Source organism: Sorex fumeus, unplaced genomic scaffold, assembly GCF_029834395.1.
Source record: "Sorex fumeus unplaced genomic scaffold, SorFum_2.1 ptg000122l, whole genome shotgun sequence".
NCBI classification, from domain to species: Eukaryota; Metazoa; Chordata; class Mammalia; order Eulipotyphla; family Soricidae; genus Sorex; species Sorex fumeus.
The window spans coordinates 51,229,794-51,250,235 of NW_026606179.1; the positions used below are offsets into that span (position 1 = coordinate 51,229,794).

The 20,442-nt window shown below is 37.8% G+C and overlaps 2 protein-coding genes across 6 annotated transcripts in view; both read left to right on the forward strand.

The window, feature by feature from the left end:
- Window positions 1–20,442, forward strand: part of LOC130044522 (cytochrome b5 type B) — a 267,802-nt gene that overhangs the window by 169,949 nt on the left and 77,411 nt on the right. The window lies entirely within an intron of this gene.
- The window catches only part of NFAT5 (nuclear factor of activated T cells 5), a 104,327-nt gene that overhangs the window by 39,310 nt on the left and 44,575 nt on the right, over window positions 1–20,442 (forward strand). For 3 of the 5 annotated variants that reach the window (XM_056137254.1, XM_056137256.1, XM_056137255.1), the window contains one exon: window positions 6,755–6,880. In XM_056137254.1, coding sequence (XP_055993229.1) covers window positions 6,755–6,880 — 126 coding nt within the window. Of the gene's footprint in view, window positions 1–6,754; window positions 6,881–20,117; window positions 20,180–20,442 lie in introns of those variants that run through there. The other 2 variants (XM_056137259.1, XM_056137257.1) reach the window with 2 other exon arrangements.

The following is a 20,442-nucleotide window of genomic DNA, read 5'->3' on the forward strand; positions in this document are numbered from 1 at the left end:
TCTGCAAATGATGTCAGCCAGATCCTGGCAGACCAAGGAGAGAATTCCTTTGAAAACAAAAATCATTTCTAGAGTCTAAAAAGAGGAAGAATGGGGTTAGGGAGGTAGCTCAAAGCCGGAGAACATGTTTTGTATGAAGTCCTGGATTGGACCCCTTGCACCTCAGGGAGAGACAGACTCCCCTCCCTACACCCCCTCCAAGCTCTAATACGTGTGGCCGGAAAGAAAAAGAGGGACAATGTGCTTAAGTACTTTGCAAACAGAGCCTTTTTTGCCAGCCATCTCATTTTTAATAAATTTTACCTTATTCATTCATTGGGTATGTATTTCAACCTTTTATGTTCAGTGATGAATTACAACATCTCTTGGATTTGTTCTTCTTGAACCTGTAGCATTTGCAAATTAAGTATCTTTGTTCAAGTTGTTGATGTAATCTCTGCACCTTCCAAATTGAACACATAACATTTTTGGGGGTGCTGTTGTTCAGAGTCATATATTTAATTTTTGTTTATAAAAAGAGGGACCAGTGGGTGGGGCACTTGCCTCACACATGGCTGACCCACATTTGATCCCTACCACCCCATTTGGTCCCCTGAGCCCTGCTGGGAGTGATCCCTGAGTGCAGAACCAGGCATAAGCCCTGAAAACTGCCATGGCTAAAAGAATAAAAATGAATTTTAAAAGATCAGATATTTTACTGAATTTAGTAAAAACAGCATTTTTCTGATTCTTAAAATGCACGTTACAACTTGAGTTTTATCATAATTTCACTTTTCACAGATAGATGTTATATGAAGAGATATTTTTATTTATGAAGGTTTTTTTAGCAACTTTGAGACCCATGTTGCTCTTGTGCAATTTTTTTCCACTGTCTCTTTCTCTTTTTTTTTTTTTAATTTTTATTAGTGAGACATCATGAGGTACAGTTGTAGACTTACAAATTTTTGTGCTTGGGTTTCAATTATACAATGATCAAATACCCATCCTTCCACCAGTGCCCATTTCCCACCACCATGGATCCCAGTATCCCTCCCACCCCCTAACCCCCCCATCCCACCCTGCCTCTGTGGCAGGGCACTCCCTTTTGTTCTCTCTCTCTTATTGGGTGTTGTGCTTTCCTGCGCAATTTTTGTGTATACTTGTTCTTTCCAACAAATCATACACACACACGCACACACGCACACACACGCACACACACACACACTTACATACATACCTATCTTTCGGAGAGTCTGGCAAGCTACCTACAGTATCCTGCCTGCATGGCAGAACCTGGCAAGCTACCTGTGGCTTATTCTAAATGCCAAAAACAATAACAATAACGGGTCTCATTCCCCTGATCCTGAGAGAGCCTCCAATACAGCAGCATTGGGAAAGACGAGTAAGGGAGGATGCTAAAATCTCAAGGCTGGGATGAATGAAGACATTACTGGTGCCCGCTTTAGTAAATCATTGAACAATGGGATGACAGTATACAGTGATATAGTGATACTTGTTCTTTCCATTGTCTTTTTTAAAAAAGTTTTACTGATGTATAACATTTTCATTCATTCATTCATCATCCTGTTAATCGTCGATTGCCTCGAGCAGGCCCCAGTAACGTCTCTTTCATCCTAGCCCTGAGATTATATTCAAGGCTTTTTAGGAGAATGAGACCCATCATTGTTACTGGTATTTGGCATATTTGTGCGCCACGAGGAGTTTGCCAGACTCTGCCCTGTGGGCAGGCTATATTCGATAGCCTGCAAGTTTGTCCAGAGTAGGAATGAGATAATGAGATATCATAAAAAGATGCCCTGATAAGATGTCGCGCGGCCGCGAATGCGGCCGCGTGGTTCCGGGAGCTGCATATTGTAGTCTCTGAGTCTTGGCCGCTGATGGGATTACACGGCGCCAGGGGGCCAGGTGGTGGGTGTGACCCCCGCCTACTGGAATTTGGAGGATCTGGGTGGAGGATGCTCGACTCCAATTCGAGTAGGCTTGGAGATCTCGGCCCCGGAACCCGCGTGGCTTTGTCCCTCTGCCAGTACCTTCATGTGTGCGGAGAGTGGTCTCAGCATGGTGGTGGCTGGTCCTGGAGGTCTTCGGCTGCCGGAGCCCTGGTCGGGGTGGGGAGGAAAGCTCAACCCGCTCCCCTCCAAGGGACCCCGGCGAGGAACAGCCAGGCGCAGGGGCAGGAGACTGACTGCACTGGTCTCGTCCGGGAGCTGCATATTGTAGTCTCTGAGTCTTGGCCGCTGATGGGATTACACGGCGCCAGGGGGCCAGGTGGTGGGTGTGACCCCCGCCTACTGGAATTTGGAGGATCTGGGTGGAGGATGCTCGACTCCAATTCGAGTAGGCTTGGAGATCTCGGCCCCGGAACCCGCGTGGCTTTGTCCCTCTGCCAGTACCTTCATGTGTGCGGAGAGTGGTCTCAGCATGGTGGTGGCTGGTCCTGGAGGTCTTTGGCTGCTGGAGCCCTGGTCGGGGTGGGGAGGAAAGCTCAACCCGCTCCCCTCCAAGGGACCCCGGCGAGGAACAGCCAGGCGCAGGGGCAGGAGACTGACTCCTGTTATACATCATATACATTATATATGATGTATAACATATATAATAAATTTCACCCATACACATGCCCCAGGCTTACGTTAGGACTGTTATTTATTTTACAACTTTCTACTTGTTTGGTTTTATTTTGTGGGCTGTATCCAGCAGTGCTCAGGGATCACTCCTGGCAGGGCTCCAGGGCACCATACTGGAGATTGAACCTAGATAGGCTGTGTGTAAGGCAAGTGCCCTGCCCACTGCATTATCACTATAGCCCCTGTAACTCCCGGTACCAACTTTATACGTTGTTTTAGGAAAGGTAGAACGCTTCCATCCACAATGGTCGATTTATCTTTGATTTATTATTATAGTTAGAAAAGTAGAGAGATAGTCTTGGCCAGTAAGATGCTCTTAGTGATTGGGATTAAGTTAACTTCTCCCCCTTGACATATTTTGGTATTTCCTTTTCGTTTGGACAAAAATAGAAACTTGAATATGCTTTACTTTTAAGTACAACAAATTTCAACATTGTAGAAAAAGATGATTGTATTAAAATAAAATTGAAAGATCAGAACATTAGTACAGAAGTTAGGGCGTTTGCCTGGCATGCAGCAACCCCTGGCATCCCGCACGGTTCCCCAAGCACCTCCAATTCTTGAGTGCAGAGCCAGGAGTTACCCCTGAGCACTGCTGAGTGTGTCCCCAAGCCCAAAAATAAATAAAATTTAAAATTGATGGGACTGGAGAGATAGTACCTGGGTAAGGTAATAGTAAGACATGAGCACTGCTGGGTATTGCTCCCAAAACAAAATTTTAATAATTAAACATTAAAATAGTAAATGATTGATGATGTGGCCTTAAAGGTTTACTTAGTTTCTCCTTATTTTGCATGCATATATTTGAAAGATGGAAATAATTTACTGCAGGCTTTTAGCAATGTTTAACAAGTTGAAAAATTTCAGTCAGGTCTATTATATACAGACAGTACTTGCTAAGTACTTTTTTTTTTTATTAGTGAAACACCATGAGGTACAGTTGTAGACTTATAGACTTTCATGCTTGGGTTTCAGTTATACAGTGATCGAGTACCCATCCCTCCACCAGTGCCCATTCTCCACCACCAATGATCCCAGTAGCCCTCCCACCCCCCTCTCCCACTCACCCCACTTCTGTGGCAGGGCATTCCCTTTTGCTCACTCTTTCCTTTAGGGTGTTGTAGTTTGCAATAGAGGTATTGAGTGGCCATTGTATTCGGTTTATAGTCTACTTTCAGCACTTGCAGCACCTATCTCGCATTCCGAGCGAGTCTTCCAAACATCCTTTTAAGTAAGTGCTTTGAAGATGAAAATTTCAGATGTTCGATAATAAGATCTTTTTGAGAGGATCTTCCCAAGCAGTGCATATACACTTTGCCAGCTGGCCTGGACTGTTCCGTGCTTGGTGCTGTACAGTGTGCATGTTTGTGGGGCGGTGGTGGGTGTGAGGCAGGGTGCCGTGAGGTGCCAGAGACAGTGCAGGGGCTTGAGCACATAAGATCTGCTTGCACTTCAGCCTGTGAGCTATCTCCTCAGCACCACTGCAGAGTTATTTTCAGAGAAACTTTTAAGTTGATGCTTTGCTGGGACTGAAAATTCATTTAATAGTGCAGCTTCTAATTTTAGCTTTCCATCATGACTTTTTTTTTCTTACTGATGTCCACATCAAAGTTAAGATACATACTTCTGTGATTCACTGGGAGGATGAAAGTAGTCATTAATTTTGTAATCGGCAACTAGAAATACTGTTATAAGGAATAAAATAATACATGCCTTTCTGGACTTTAGGGTTTTATTTTTTTACTTTTTTAAAATCACTAATGTAAGTAATAATAATCTTATGTTGTTAGAATGTTGAGTTTCTTGGAATACTAAGCAAGGCCCTCAAAATGATGTGCTTCTTTGTGCAGTTTTAGGCCAAAAAATGTTTCAATAAAAGATTGCTGTCTTGGGGCTGGAGTGATAGTACAGCAGGTAAGGCGTCTGCCTTGCATGCAGCTGACCCGGGTTCGATTCCCAGCATCTCATATGGTCCCCTGAGCACCGCCAGGAGTAATTCCTGAATGCAAAGCCAGGAGTAATCTCTGTGCATTTCCAGGTGTGACCCAGAAAGCCGGGAAAAAAGATTGCTGTCTTGCAATTAAAATAAAATGATAAGCTTTTCTTTTTTTTTTTTTGAATTTATTTTTTATTAGTGAAACACCATGAGGTACAGTTGTAGATATACAAAGTTTTGTGCTTGGATTTCGGTCACACCATGATCAAATACCCATCCCTCCACCAGTGCCCATTTTCCACCACCATGGATAATATCCCTCCCCCCATTCCCCCCATCCCCCCCTGCCACTGTGGCAGGACATTCCCTTTTGTTCTCTCTCTCCTTTTGGGTGTTGTGATCAGCAAAAGAGGCATTGAGTGGCAAACATGTTCAGTCCAGTCTACTTTCAACCAGCATCTCCCCTCCTGGGAGGATCCTCCAAACACCCTCCATTTGGTGCTCCCTTCTCTATCTGAACTGTCCTTTCCCCTAGAATACCCGGCTGGCCTCTAAGCTATGGAGTAATCCTCCTGGTGTTGATCTCAGCTATTCTTGGGTATTAATCTCATATTTTGTTACTTTATATCCCCCAGATGAATGCAATCTTTCTATGTCTATCCCTCTCTTTCTGACTCATTTCGCTTAGCATGATACTTTCCATATTGTACCACTTGTATGTAAATTTCATGACTTCATCTTTTCTAAGAGCTACATAGTACTCCATTGTGTAGATGTACCAAAGTTTCTTTAACCAGTCATCTGTTCTTGGGCACTCAGGTTTCTTCCAGTTTCTGGCTACTGTAAAGAGTGCAATGATAAGCTTTTCTGATTGGCCTTTTGAACTTCCTTTCAACATTGATTCTACTACCTTCAGAATATATTTTTAAAACTTTCTGTCCAAAAAGTATACAACATATAAGTGAATTTTTAAATAGTAGAAATACATTAATGGGGAGATTAAAGTATCATAAAATAATTTTAAAATATATATTCCTGGGGACAAAGAAACAGTATAGGCAGTGTGGCACTTACCTTGTATATAGCCGTGGCAGCTGTGACCCTGATTTAAATCCCTGGCACCATATATGGTTCCTAAAGCACTTCCAAGGGTCATTACTAAGCATCACGAGGTGTAGCCCAAACCCCCCAAGAAACCCAAGAGGAAAAAAAAATCATATTCCTGTGTCTGTGATAAAGAAGTAATCATAATAGAATTTCATCATGTACGCTTTCAGGTTTATAAGTATGCTTTTGCCTTTCTGGAGTTGGAGATCCCTCTAGGAAGAACTATTTCCTTGAGTCATGACATTCTATTTTTAGCTTATTTAGGAGGTAAAAACATATTTTGATAGAGAGTAAAATTATTTGCTAAAATCTACTGAGTCAAAACATAGATTAGGAGCCAGAGAGATAGTACAGGGTCCAGAGAGAAAAGTACAGGGATTAAGGTGTTTGCCTTGCACACACTGACCCCAGTTCAGTTCCTGGCATCACATATGGTCTCTTGAGTACTGACAGGAATGATTCCTGAGTTAATAGTCAGGAGCATCCCCTGAGTGCCAGGTATGGCCTCTGAACAGAACATCAAAGTAAGCACCACACAATTAGGCAGTTATCTCATTTAAAGCTGATTCACACTTCTGTACAGATCTCATGTAAAGGGCCATAAGTTGTGCTCATGTCAGAGAAAAGATGTTGAATTGTCTTGGGTTATTTGACATTTTTCCTATTATGTCATGTTTTACCCATTTAAGAAAAACTTACCAACTTTTCCTCGAGGCTTTCATCTTGAACTTAGGGGATAAAACCAAGAAAGAAACAGGGCAGAATGAATGGAAAATTCTTTCGGGTTCTGAGCCCAAAGTACAGTGGTTGGAATGCTTGCCTTGCACCCAGGCAACCCAGATTTGCTCCTAGCACCCCACACGGAGTAAGCTCTGAGCACTTCTGAGCATGACTCCGCCTTTAGTCTTTTAGTAAAATTATACAACAAAATTATATACTTAATAGTTTTCACAACAGTAATTATAGGGAGGGAAGTTTTTTAGCTATGTGAATGTTTTTCCTTGTAAGTAAAAATAATTAATTTTCTTACTCCTTTACCAGATTGTTGACTTTAATATTCTTAAACATTTTCTTCTCTCCCCTACAGAATCTGTCTATGATCTTCTCCCAAAGGAGTTACAGTTACCTCCATCTCGAGAAACATCTGTAGCATCAATGAGTCAGACAAGCGGTGGTGAGGCAGGCTCCCCGCCTCCAGCTGTAGTTGCTGCTGGTATGCATTTTATTTACTTTATTAAAGAAAACTAGTATATTACCTAGCCAACATGAACAGTGTTGGCGAAGTTTGTATCGAAGAGTGTGATTTGAGCGTTTGTTAGGAACTTTCAAAATCTATACTCAGTTAAAATTTTCTAAATATAATTTTTCTTAGTATTTCATATTTGCATTTCTCTTAGACCGTCTCTGAGAGGGAATCATGTCTTTGAAGATGAGAATGAGTTTAAAACTTGTTTTTTGATTATACACTGAAAAAGGTTAAATACCAGGCTATGGATAGAAAATTGTATTTGAGTCTCTAACAGTTTTTTTTAATTAGTTCAAATAGAAAATATTTTGTATAATTTGAAAAAGGACTCAAGTATCTTTTCTACTTGTAGCATGTTACTATAACCTTTTCTCTCTATTTAAAAATTTATGACTTTTTAAAATCTATTTGGAAGTAATAGAAGATTTTAATATAATATTTGTAATGTAAATACATTTTCTTATATTCATGAAGTAGAAGTGCTGTTTGAAATTTATTTTTATTCGACTCTCAAATCACACACTTTATAATTACATAAAATTGGAACAAATTTTAATTTTAAATTAGGTAAAAGATGATAAACTAATAAAAAAGTTGATAAATTACTAAGAATGCTTTCAATAATATTTGCTTTCCCAGCTCCAGTTCTTTTTATAGTTTGCTAAGTTTGTTGGTATTTTAAAAGGGAAAATTACATATATATACATATATATGCTCCAAAGTTTTTTCTGCCCTATTAATGGTGCATAATGGCATGTAAAGTTTTTTAGAGCATTATAATGAAGAAATTCTTTTTATTAAACACAAGTGAAGCAGAGGATTGTCATTTAAATGAAGACTTTTGAGTATGCTTCAGATATTTTTCTCATGTGCATTGACCAGTGTACCCCTAACCAGTCTTTGCTCTGAGCTGCAGTAGACAGCCTTCCTCACTGAGCTTCGGGCAGTTTTAAATATATCAAAGAACCTTAACCTGCCCTGCTCCCTATTCATGTATTGCCAGATATTTTTATTGGCAAATCTGTGGATTTAATTGTGGACATTTATTAATAATTAAATTGGCAAGGTGACTGTTTTCAGTTTGCAACCACTGGACTCCAAAAGTCCCCAAACAATTTTTTTGAAATTTAAGGTTTTAAGTCTAGTTTTAAAATTATATTGAATCATAAATGTTAATATTAAAGTAGACTTTAATAAAATGCTTCACTTTAAATCCACAGGTAGAAATTAACTTTGTATTTTGAAATTGGTTTTTAAAGATATCTTGGTTTTGAATAGAACTAAAAGTCTGTTTCTTCTGTGCTGTGTAGCATCTGTTGACAGTAGATCCAGTCCTTTTACAAGCGGAAAGAAGATTAGCTAGGTTTGGGAAAAGAATACTTCCTTTCAAATGACACTAAATTCAATTTCAAAGTGTTATAAATATTGAAAGTGTGTAAATTAGTCACTTATATTGATTTTCCATATATTTGAGAAGTTAGCTTCAGATAAATTAGTTTGGCTGGTATGAGTTGAGAATGATGGGAACAAAAAAATTATCCAAAGAAAGTAGTCTGAAGTAAAAGAATCTTATTAGATACAGAAGTTATTGATATTGTGAACATGATGAAGAGAACAGAGGTAGCCTTCAGTTTTCTTAGTACAGAAAAACTATATGATCTAAAACCAATTCATTTGTAATTTTAAACATAAGTTTGCATTTACTAATATTGCACATTTAATAATATTGCACCAATGTAGCCTTATTCTCAAATTACAGTATTGTAGGTATCTTTTTCATGTTCCATATGGACAAGAGAGTTTAAATTACAGAATAATTATTGTAGGAAGATGAGTTAGTTTGTAACAGTAGGATTTCTTTTTATTTGATACTACTATCCTCTGTGACATATTGTCAAGGAGAGGTATTTGTAGTTAAGCAGCCAGTGTTTCCTGGTCAGAAGACTAGGCACAGGACTTACAGTACCAGCGGGTAGGGCACTAGACTTGCACGCAGCATATTTGATCCCCGGCACTCCAAATGGTCCCCCAAGCCCTGCCAGGAGTGAACCCTGAGTGCAGAGCCAGAAGTAGGCACTGAGCACTATTGGGTGTGTCCCAAAAAACAAACAAGCAAAAAGACTGGATGTCTGGGGAAAGACAAATTAATTTAGACTTCTGAGAGATTTTTTTTTAATCTATAGCATTTGCTGTTTAAATATGAAATGGTTAAAAATGATGACTCTTGACATAGTTAATTCTTCAGAGTTTTGAAGGAGCAGGATTGGCTGCTATCAGGTATGAGGGCCTGATGGAAACAGACTTCTAGTTCTGCTATAAAGGTTTGTGTTTCACAAATTTTAAATCAATTTAAAATTTAGAAACTGAGCATATAGGTCTTCATGTACATTCTTTATTATTTAATTGTTAAAAATGTATTTCTTAGATTCACCAATCTAGACTTTTTTCCCTTTTACATACTACTGAGAAAGTGAGTAAACATGATGCTGCTAATCCATAATCCAGAATATTGGATAAGAGAGTGTCTCTCAAACCTTTTTCTGCCTCTAATACTACTCACAATTTCACATATTCTCATCAGTAGCATCTTTTTATTGGTAAGTTCCGGGGGAGGGGTGGGGGGAGGACGTATTTCTACGCAGCTTCTCTTTCCATGGAGCCAAGTATCAAAATCTGCGGGATGCAGTTGAAATTCACCCATCTGAAATTTGTATTCCTCCCCATTTTCAAAAAAGACTTCTATTTTTGTCTTATAAGTAAGGTAGCTATGGGGTTCACTGTGTACATGAATAAAGGTTTTAGAAATACAGACTTTGCTCTTAGTAGTTAAGACAAACCATTTTCACAACACTGAAAATTACCCAGATGAATTGATGGTATTGTTTCTGCAAAATACAGAGTTTTTGTGATCATACTCTCTTAAATATAAAATCATGCTTAAAAGTTAGCATTTGTTAAATCTGAGCACAGATATGTAGGTTTTGGATTTAAATATTAAATATATTTATAAAAAGTATACCAAGTTTCGGGCCAGAGAGATATGATATACAGGGTTAAGGTGTTTGCCTTGCATATAGATGACCCCAATTCAGTCCCCAGCATTGCGTATGGTTCCCTGAGCATCACCACATACTGTCGCCAAACAGACATACAAATAAAATACACACCAGTTAGGGACCAATGAGATTTTCTTCGAGCACATGCCTGGCATATACAGGACCCTGAGTTTGATCCCCATCATCACCTGCCCCAGCACTACTGGGTGTGACCCTGGGGTTCTCTTGAGTACCACTAGGCTCAAGTATTTTCAAAAGTGACCTCTACGAAAGTATTTTTAAAGGATAACCATGTGGTAGATTATTTAAAATTCCCTCTGAACTGTGCTCTTAAAAAGTAACAGAAGATGGTGCTGGAGTGATACAGTACTTTGTTTAAGGTGCCTGACTACCTTTCGGCAACCTCAGTTTGATCTCCAGCATCCCATAATCTGCTAATATTGCTGGATGTACGTAGCTGGGAGTTGTCTCCAAGCAAGGCTAGTAGTGCACCCCCCCAAGAAACAAAAACCAGCCCCCCATTCCCAAAATGAGTAACAAAAAATGTAGAGTATATCAGATACATGATGAATTTACTTTTGGCATAAGTACATTAACTTTATTTTTAAATTCACATGTGTGTTCATTAGCTATACTTAATTTAGTCCACCATGGCAACATTAACTCTTCCCTCCCTCCCCCTTGCCTTCTGTATTACTGTCAAAGTAAATTGCTGACTTTTGGGGGAACCAGAGCACTATTCCTATACAGTAGATAGGGTGCTTGCCTTGCACGCAGCCAACCTGGATTTGATTTCTGGCACCCCACATAGTCCCCCAAGCCCCACCAGTAGTGATCCCTGAGTGAAGAGCCAGGAGTAAGCCCTGAGCAGCACCATGTGTGGAACAAATTTATGATAAAAAGAAAATTAGGGGCAGAGAAATGGTAGAGGTTAAGGCATCCCTTGGCGCCCCTTGTCTCGCATCCCATTGATCCTAGTCTGAATCCCCAGTATCACATATGAAAGGTTCACCAAGCACAGCCAGGTGTCAGTTGCTCCCTAGCACACAACCAGAAATTCTGGTGTGTGGCCATTCCCTATAGGGAATGATATATAATAATGAAATAATAATATATTCATTATTATAATAATGAATAATATAATAATTAAAAATGAATAATGAAAAAGCACCTCTAAGTCTGTCGCACTCCCTTCCTCATTATATGCATTAGAGATTTATTTATTTCTACTTATTCCTTCCCACATATTAAATCTAACAAGATTCGAATAGGGTTTGGAAATCACAAAGTCTTCATTTGTATCTGATCACTATTATCATTTATATCATGAAACATAGGTTCCCAAACTTGATTCTTTTCAGAAAAAAAAAATTGTTCAATACCACCTTCTTTAAAGGAATAGAAAGCGTTCCCTATTACACAAAGGTTACTATTGCCCCCTGGATCATTCCAACCCCTTTCCTATGGGGGTGGTATTGTCCGCTTTTGGAAGCACTGATGTAGACACAAATCTGTGAAAGTTATAAAAATTTCTAATAATAGTCTTTTAACTATGCAGTTACATCAAGTTTTAAGGTTATTATGAAGATAAATATTTAAAATGCTTAATGTTATTTGACAATTTGCCATCATCAGTAAACACTGACCTCCCTCCTACATGTGTTTTTTTCTAAGTTAGTAAGGTTTAAAAATAGATCTTACCAGCCTGGAAAGATCATCCAGCACTCACCCAACCTCCATTTGATCATTGACACCGCCTGTGGTCTCCCAAGCACAGCCAGGAATGGTCCATGAGCACAGAGCCAAGAATAAGTTCTGAGCACTGCTAACTATGCCACCCCCCAAAAAAGATCATACTTTGGGGGCCAGGGAAATAGCTCAGAAGTCAGGGGCACGTGCAAAGCATGCACAGGCCCCAAGTTTGAACCCCGACACTCTAGATGTAGCACCGAGAGGCTATATTATTGAGTAATCTGGCTGGTTGACTGAGTATTGTCAATGCTGTCCCAGAGCTCCCTGAGCACTACACAAGAAGCCCATCCCACTCTAAAATAAGATCACATAGCTCTGACATTTATCAAAAAAGACATTTATAAAAAGGTTTGGGCTGGAGAAATAATTCAGTGGACACACTTTGCTGAAGGAGTCCTGGGTTCATTCCCTGGCTCTGCATGGTCTGTCCAGCACCGTCAGGACCAACCCCAACATTGGGAACTGGACTTAGCTCCTGGGCCCTGCCAGGTATGACTCAAAAATAATAAATTTTAGGTTTTACCCCCTCATTTTCACAAAGTTGATTATTTTATCTTATTTTGGAGTTCAGTCAGGGTACAGCTATACCTGGGCCATGGGGTTTACTTTCTGGCTCATCCTTTCCCTTTAACACCTCTCGCTAGGAACACATTGGAGAACTGTAGAGAAAGTTCAGTGAGCTGAGCACATAATTTATACGTGGGAGGCTCAGTTCATCCCTGCCACCTCATGTTCCTCTAAGCACCATCGGTTTGACTCCTAGGCAAAGAGCTGTGAATAGCCCCTAGGCACTGCCAAATACTGCCTAAAAACAAATCAAAATAAATAGTCGAGATTGATAGTAGGTGGGTAGGGTGGCAGGCGGCACGTGTCCCACCCAGGTTTGAACCCCCAGCATCCCATACGGTCTACCAAGCCTGCCAGACGTGATCCTGGAGCACAGAACCAGGAGTAGACACCTCTGGTGTGACCCAGAAACCAACATTTTTTGTTGTTGATTTACAAACCACAGAAAAACAGAAAAAGCCATGGGATGATCTTGCAGTACTGATTATTTAAAAGTTCTCCCTTGGCCTGGTGAAATAGCTCAAAAGACTGAGCACATGCTTTCAATGCAGCAGCCTTGGCCAGTGCCTCATGAGCCCTTGAGAAACACTATGGATGGCCCTAACACTAAAAAGACCTTTTAGATTTCTCACATTTTTTAAAAGAAAGGAAGTGATAAAAATGTCTGATCAATTGTCAAAACTTCCATTAGAGCAATTATAGCTTTTGTTTTTTCACCTAGCTCATTTTGTTCACAATTGGATCTAACAAACACTTTAGTTCAGGCCCAGTAAAACCCGATTAAATTAAATTAGAAGATTTTATGATACAGATAAATCTTTGAGGAATAGTTGTCTTCATTTTTCACATGAACTTCCTGCAGTCTTTATAGTGTAATACATGTTGTAATCAGCTAATATAATGATTCCTTTTATATATTTAAATTATGTGGGGTAGAATATTCTTTCTGGACTTTAGTTTCTTTACCCAGTATCAATTAGTGATACCACAAAAGTATTTAAAACACTATGGAAATCATCTTTGTCCTCCAGTAGAAAAGGATTTTTAAACCAAATTTTATCGTGCTTACTTAGTGCTTAGATTCTGGGCTGAATAGAACAACAGCTTTATTAAAACATTGCTTATAATTAAGTGGTTTTGTTTTTCAGGAGACATTTTTAAATATTCTGTGAATATATTAATTATATTTATAAGGTAATTAAGAGAATTCTTATTAAAATTGGGAAAGTTACTTTGTGTTGTGCAACAACAACTCTGGCATTTTGGAAGACTAAAAAATAGTCTTCAATATATCAGTAACAAACTTTTCAGCTCTAGCAATGGTTCTAACTGTTGTGTTTTTATTTTTTATTTTTTTTTGTGATACCTAGAGATGCTCAGGGCCTACTCCTGGATCTGCACTCAGAGATCAATCCTGGCATGCTTGGGGGACCATATGGGGTGCCAGAGATTAAACCCTCACCAGCCAGGTTGCAAGGCAAATGCCCTACCTGCTGTTGGGCAACCCCCAAACTGTTGTTTTTTAAAATAAAGCTTCTAGGACCAGACATTGTGTGCACATATTATTTATAAGTTGTTAAGTATACAGGTTTCAAAAAATCCTTTTATGAAGGGATGGAATGGTATTTTGGGTGATAGTAAGCATTTGAAATTAAAAATTTTTTTTACCTTTAAAGAGTAGATACATTTTTACTGCTTGAGTGTGTCGATCAGATCATACTCTCTTGTACTCTAAAAGAGTTTGGATCAGAGCATACCCTAAAAATGCTGTCTGAAAGAAAGCATTCTGGTTTATGGATTAGATTGCATTGTTAATGGGAGAATTGGTGAATATTAATTAACAAATATTTTGGATAAAAAATTTTTATACATTAATTTATTCAGATGTTTATAATATTTTTAAATTGTTATAGAACTTAGTATGTAAACTTATATTGGGTGGGGAGAATACAGATGGGAAATTGAAAATGTTTTAAACATGTGAATGAAATGATCACTCCTACAATTTTTGAAGTTTCGTGGTTTTGTAAAGTAATCTGGATTGCTTATTTTATATGCTGGGATGCTAGCTGTTTTTTCTATTAATGCACTTAACTTGCATTCTAGCTTCGCCATTCAGAGACAGGCCTCGTGTGGTGGGTTGTGTGACAGTGTCTGTCAGTAGTGAAGACAAATAGTACGAGAGACACTTTCCCCATCCAGTCTCACCCAGGGTCGGTCTTGTTTCAGACTTCTTCATAAGTCTATTTTTCTCTTTCTTTCTTTCTTTCTTTCTTTCTTTCTTTCTTTCTTTCTTTTCTTTCTTTCTCCTTTTGTTTTTTGTTTCTAAATAGTGGATTGATACTGATTAAAAGTAAACATTTTGTAAAGTTTTAAACTTTACATTAATATTTAAGAAGAAGAAGAAAAGTAGGAAATGGAGGTTGACATGTAAGGTGTTGACCAAGCAGGTTTGCAGCCACTTTGTGTCTTCTTTCCAGTTCCTTGGCAACATGAATGTTGTCCATAATTTGCTGGGTTTTTTTCCTCTAAATATCTTTCTTCTTCCATCTTAAAATATGTCCTGGTATTTGATGACTTTTATCAGGCAAGATGTTTAGATTGAAATTTTTGTTACCAACAAGAAAAATAAAGAAAGGAAAAACATGAAAAGAGTAACTATGGTGTTTCAGACCAGAAATTATTTCCAAATATCCTGTTGTTTTTTTATTATCATTTTCTGAACAGTCAATAGTTACCCCTTCTTCGTTCCACTATTGGTTCACGTAATACACTTGGAAAATTTAATGTTTTTTATGGTTTTTAAAGCAAACTTAACAGACATTACAGTAATGTTAAAAATTTATAAAATTTTTTAGTATATTTAAATGCCAGGAATCACACCTTTTTTTTTGAAAGTTAGTTAAATATCATGATTTGTCACATTTTAAATCAATTCCCTTCTTCTGAGGACTTTAAAGAATGTTTCCAAAGTTTTCTATAAGAAGTATAAATCATATCTCTATCGTATCTTTAAACACTAAAATGAAAAGGTAGTTTTAAAAACATCTAATAGGCGCTGAAGAGACAGTACGAGCCACTCGCCTTGAGTGCAAGTGTAGTGGATGTGATCCCGGTTCAAATCTTTGGCCCCTCAAATGGTTCCCTGTGCATCACCAGGGGTCACCCCTGAGCGTAGAGCCAGGAACAGTCCCTTAACACTACTGGTGTGGCCCACTACAATCCCATATAACATGTAGTTGGTGTGTATTCTTAATTTTGAAATATAGTCTAAGCATAGAATTTATAATTTTTATATGAATTTTTATGGTTTTTTATAAAACTACATGAATTTCTGCATATGATACTTTTAAAATTTATTTTGTGTATATGGTGCTTGGTATCAAACCCAGGTTTCATACACATGCAAGACACAGGATTTACTATTAATACATTCCCAGCCTTAAAGTATGTTCTCATTTTTCACATAAAATTATTAACACTCGCAAATTCTGGAGTATTTATATAGCTGTTACATTATCTGCATTCTTCTTGTCCCAGCTACTTGGAATACTCTTAGTGAAACTTCATTATTTCATCTATTCTTAAAAGTAGCCATGCATCTCTTGTGTGTATGTACAGACATATAATATAAATACACACACATATATGTATCCACATACATACAATTTAAATTCCTTTCATGACTGGCAGTTGGTATAATTGGCTATTGCTAATGATGTTAATATTTGATTTACATATAGAGTATACTATATGTTTCTGCTTTTTTCTTACAAAGTTTTGTATTAACATTTTGAGATTATATACTTCTATTAATAAATTGTAGAAATGACTTTTATATCCAGTTCCCCTTGGTTTACTGAATTCATTCAGGTCACAGAAAATGCTACAGAAGAATAAAAGTCAATCGGGAGCTGGAGAGATAGCACAGCGGGTAGGGCATTTGCCTTGCACGTGGCCGATCCGGGTTCGATTCTTAGCATCCCATATGGTCCCCTGAGCACAGCCAAGAGTAACTCCTGAGGGCAGAGCCAGGAGTAACCCCTGTACATTGCTGGTTGTGGCCCAAAAAGCAAAAAAAAAAAAAAAAGTCAAGGCCAAAGAGGTGGTATTGGCATAAGACACTTGTCTTGCGTGTGGCCAACCTTGGTTTGAACCCTGAGCTATTATATTGGTCCCCCAGCCCTGCTAGCTGTGCCCCACCCCACCAAAACTGTAATAGAAAAAGAAAAAGAAAGTTCTAGGCTCAAAGATAACATTTTCATTAAAATTTTTATCACGTGTTATTTCAGTGAGATAACATTAAGAAAAAAATGAGAAAAAAATCCAACTTTATAAAGGATTGACGAGGGAGTTAGGAAACAGATAAAATTATAAACTGATAGAAATATTATCATGGCTATTCTGCTCAGAGAGCCAATAAAAACTGTTACTCAAACTTTATTTCTAAATTAAAATGTTTATATTTTAATATATATAGCAATTAAACATGGTTCCTAAATTTTTGACAGATAAAATTGGAAACTCAAAGAGGGAGGGGGAGCAGAGGATCGTACAGCAGGGAGAGTGCTTGCCTTGCACGTGGCTGACCTGGGCTCAATCCCCAGCATCTCATATGGTCCCCCAAGCACCACAGGAGTAATTCCTGAGTGCAGAGCCAGGATTAATCCCTGAGCATCACTAATGTGACTCAAAAAGCAAAAAAAGGAGGGGAGGGTAGTTAATATATTTCATTCTTAAGAACTTAAATATTGAGGTCAAAAAGATAGCACAGTGGGTAAGGCACATGCCTTGTTTGCGACTCACCTGGGTTCTATCTCCTGCACCCCATATTGTCCCCTGAGCCCACCAGGAGTGATCCCAGAATGCAGGCCCTGAGAGTGCAGGACTAAGCCCCAAGCACAGCAGGTGTGGCACAAAAGACAAATAAAAAGAGGAAAAGAAAAAGAGGGGACTTAAATATTGAAAAGTTTAGATGAAGCAGTATGCGTCAGCATTGTCCTTTCATACAGTGTCAGTTAAACTGTTTTGTTCATGCTAAAGGGCATACTGAATGGTCTTTGGAGCACCATCGCGTATAGCCCTGGAGCCTCTCAAGTACCTAGAATGGTCTTAGTAGTCCCTGGCATGAAGGGCCCTAGCAGTGTTACATCCTTGGACTCTTAACAGTGAACTGTCCAGCCTGTTTCAACCCCAGGGCCCCCTGAGCACTGCTTAGGAGATGCCTTCCCCAACAAAGAGTATCTGTTATTCATAGTAAGGGGTCCACATTTCTTATATTCTACCTTACCGTATAATACTGTTTCATGCATACGTCATTCCAGCACCACACCCACCACCAGAGTGTCCTGTCCTGTTCCCTCTACCAGTGTCCCCAAGGAAGTGTAACAACTTGATAAAAGATTTTATATTCCATTGTCATCACCAACAGAGCACAGTGATAATCTTGGAAACAATCTTATAGTTTTAAAAAATTGCCTCAGTTGTTACAGTCTGAAAATGAATAGAATCTTTGTAATTCAGGATCAAACTGAGGTAGACTTTTTAAAGTAATGTTTTTATTAAAAGATGCTGGCTGCTGTCTTCTGACAGTTTGCTTTCAGTGTCATAGTTTTGTGCTAATGAACCTTTTTATTTAATACAGGAAACCTCAGGTAAAATATAAAATTTTTATGTTAAGTATTCAAGGAAAATGTGTAGCATATTTTAATTTATGTAGGGTATGAGATCACAGCTTGGCATACCTGTCCCAGAACAAACATTTTAGTATGATTATATCTGTTGGGTTTATATCCAGGAATGTTTTGATCAGATTTGAAAGATAAGATAATACATAGCTCAAACAAAGAGCAATATAAGGTTAAATCTTCCATTTAAATTTATATGTGCCACATAACCTTGATTTTGAGTTCATGATTGTTTTTCACTTGTACTTACCATCTGTCATGGACAGGGATCCCTGAGATGTTCATATTCTGCATTCTCATGTGCATGTTACTTAGATTTAAAATGGGCGGGTGGGAGAAAGGAGTCATAAATACAGAAATACAAGTTCACAGCATTAATGCTGCATGCTTTATGTGTTATACTGCAAATATTACATGCTGCATACTTGTATTTCTCTGAAAATAAAGCATATAGGCTCATATAAACAAAAAACAATTAGGTTTATTTTTGCCAATAGTTGGAACAGATGAAGGAATGTTACACATAATACTTTTTCTTTAATTTCTAAAATAAACTGTTTTTCCCCAAAAAAAGGAAAAAAAAATCTTTATATTTAAACCCAAAGTGGCTACAAATCAGCTCCTAAACTGTCACTGACACTAGCATATAGATTTTGTAGTTTTTCCACATCTTTAAAAAGATTAATTTACAAGAAAACATTGCTTTAATGCATGAGACAAAATTGATAAATTTTTCTTTAAATTGGAATGCAGTTTAAAGTGACTGAATTTTCCAATTTCAGTTACTGCATTTGACAAGGACACAAAATGGAAAATGGAACTGGTATCATCTAATTGTTTTAGGTTCTGACTTAATGGTAGTTGGGAAAAATCTTTCCATGTGGTACTATATAGGTTATATTATTGAAAGCTAATATTAATTACTATTCTCTTCAGCTTTGACTGCAATGAAAAATTATGAATGAATTAAATTCTCTCAAGTGATTTGAGTGTTTTGGTACATGTTTTCATTTTTAAAATAGATCTTTGGGGACCGGAGAGATAGTACAGGGGGCAAGGAGCTTGCCTTGCACGTGGCCGCCCTGGGTTCGATCCCCAGCACCCGCCAGGAGTGATCCCTGAGCTCAGAGCCTGGAGTAAGCCCTGAGCACTGCCGGGTATGGCCCAAAAACCAAATCAATAAATCCTTAGCTTTTTATTACCTAAACATTGGCATTCTTATATTTTATTCTTTATATAATTGCTATGAATGTTGCAGTTCCCGTTACTGCACATCACAGCTTTTAAATTTTACCAGACCACTTTAAAACAGTGGCATACTTAGTTATAGGTAAAGTTAATTTTAGAGTTAAGCATGTTTTTCAGTTGTCTGTCACATGTTATTTGTTTTTTTTATTTGTGTATGATTATAAATGTTTTTATATCTTACACAAGAGAAAGTAGTTTCTCTAAAATTTTAGGGCTGACAGCTTCCAACCTTAACAGTACTAGTATGCCTCTGAGCTTGCATTGTTAAGGTTAAAGTAGTATTTTCAGTGAGCTGTTCTGCCAGTTGCCTTACATTTTGAAAAGACCTACTTAAATCTTTGTTGTTGTTGTTTTTCGCCAGAATAAATAAATGGTTTTGTAGAAACTAATTTTGGTAATCTCCAGAGATTTTTTTGTTGTTGTTAGACTTTAGCTAATGAATTTACTGTTACTCACATTAGAAAATTCCTTTACTATTTAACATCAGACAGATGTTAAAAAGTTATGAAATGGACAGTGGTAATCAATTGCTAAATGTGTTGTCAACTACTTTATAAAAGAAATCCATCCAATAATTGATCTTTACTCTGCATTTTATTCTACTATAAAAGATGGATTTATTTATTTTAGAGATCATAGTTTTGAATTGCCACTTCCAATTTCTGGAGACCCTCAAGTGATTAACTTGTTTTCTACAGTCCAGCATTTTCCAAATCAAACCTTTCCCACTTTCATTCCTCTAGATTTTATAGCAATCATACTGATGGTACCAGTTCCATTTTACCTCCAATTCAGTTGATTTTATTTTTTTTCTATTTATTTCTCATTTTATAATTGATATCTGGAATAATCAGCAGCTCTTTTCTCATTTATTTTCTCATATTTTTATTCCAGGATTTGCCTCTGAAGCAGGGAGTGTCTGCATTAAAAATGACCTGTAGTTCTCTGCTTCATAGGTTAGAAACTTATTTTAATATTTTGTGGCTAAGCACAGTCCCACTTTTCAAATTCTATAATGAATTATTTAATTGGCATTGAATGTGGACCACAAGCATATATTTTATATTGGGGTTTTCTTTATTATTTACGATGATTAAAATTCAACAGAACATCTGGCTGAGGCAATAAAAGCTTGACTCTTGCTTTACAACTTAAAATATTAAATTAGATTTTTAAAAATTTATCAATTATAACAAGTAAAATAATGCTGTTTGGACAT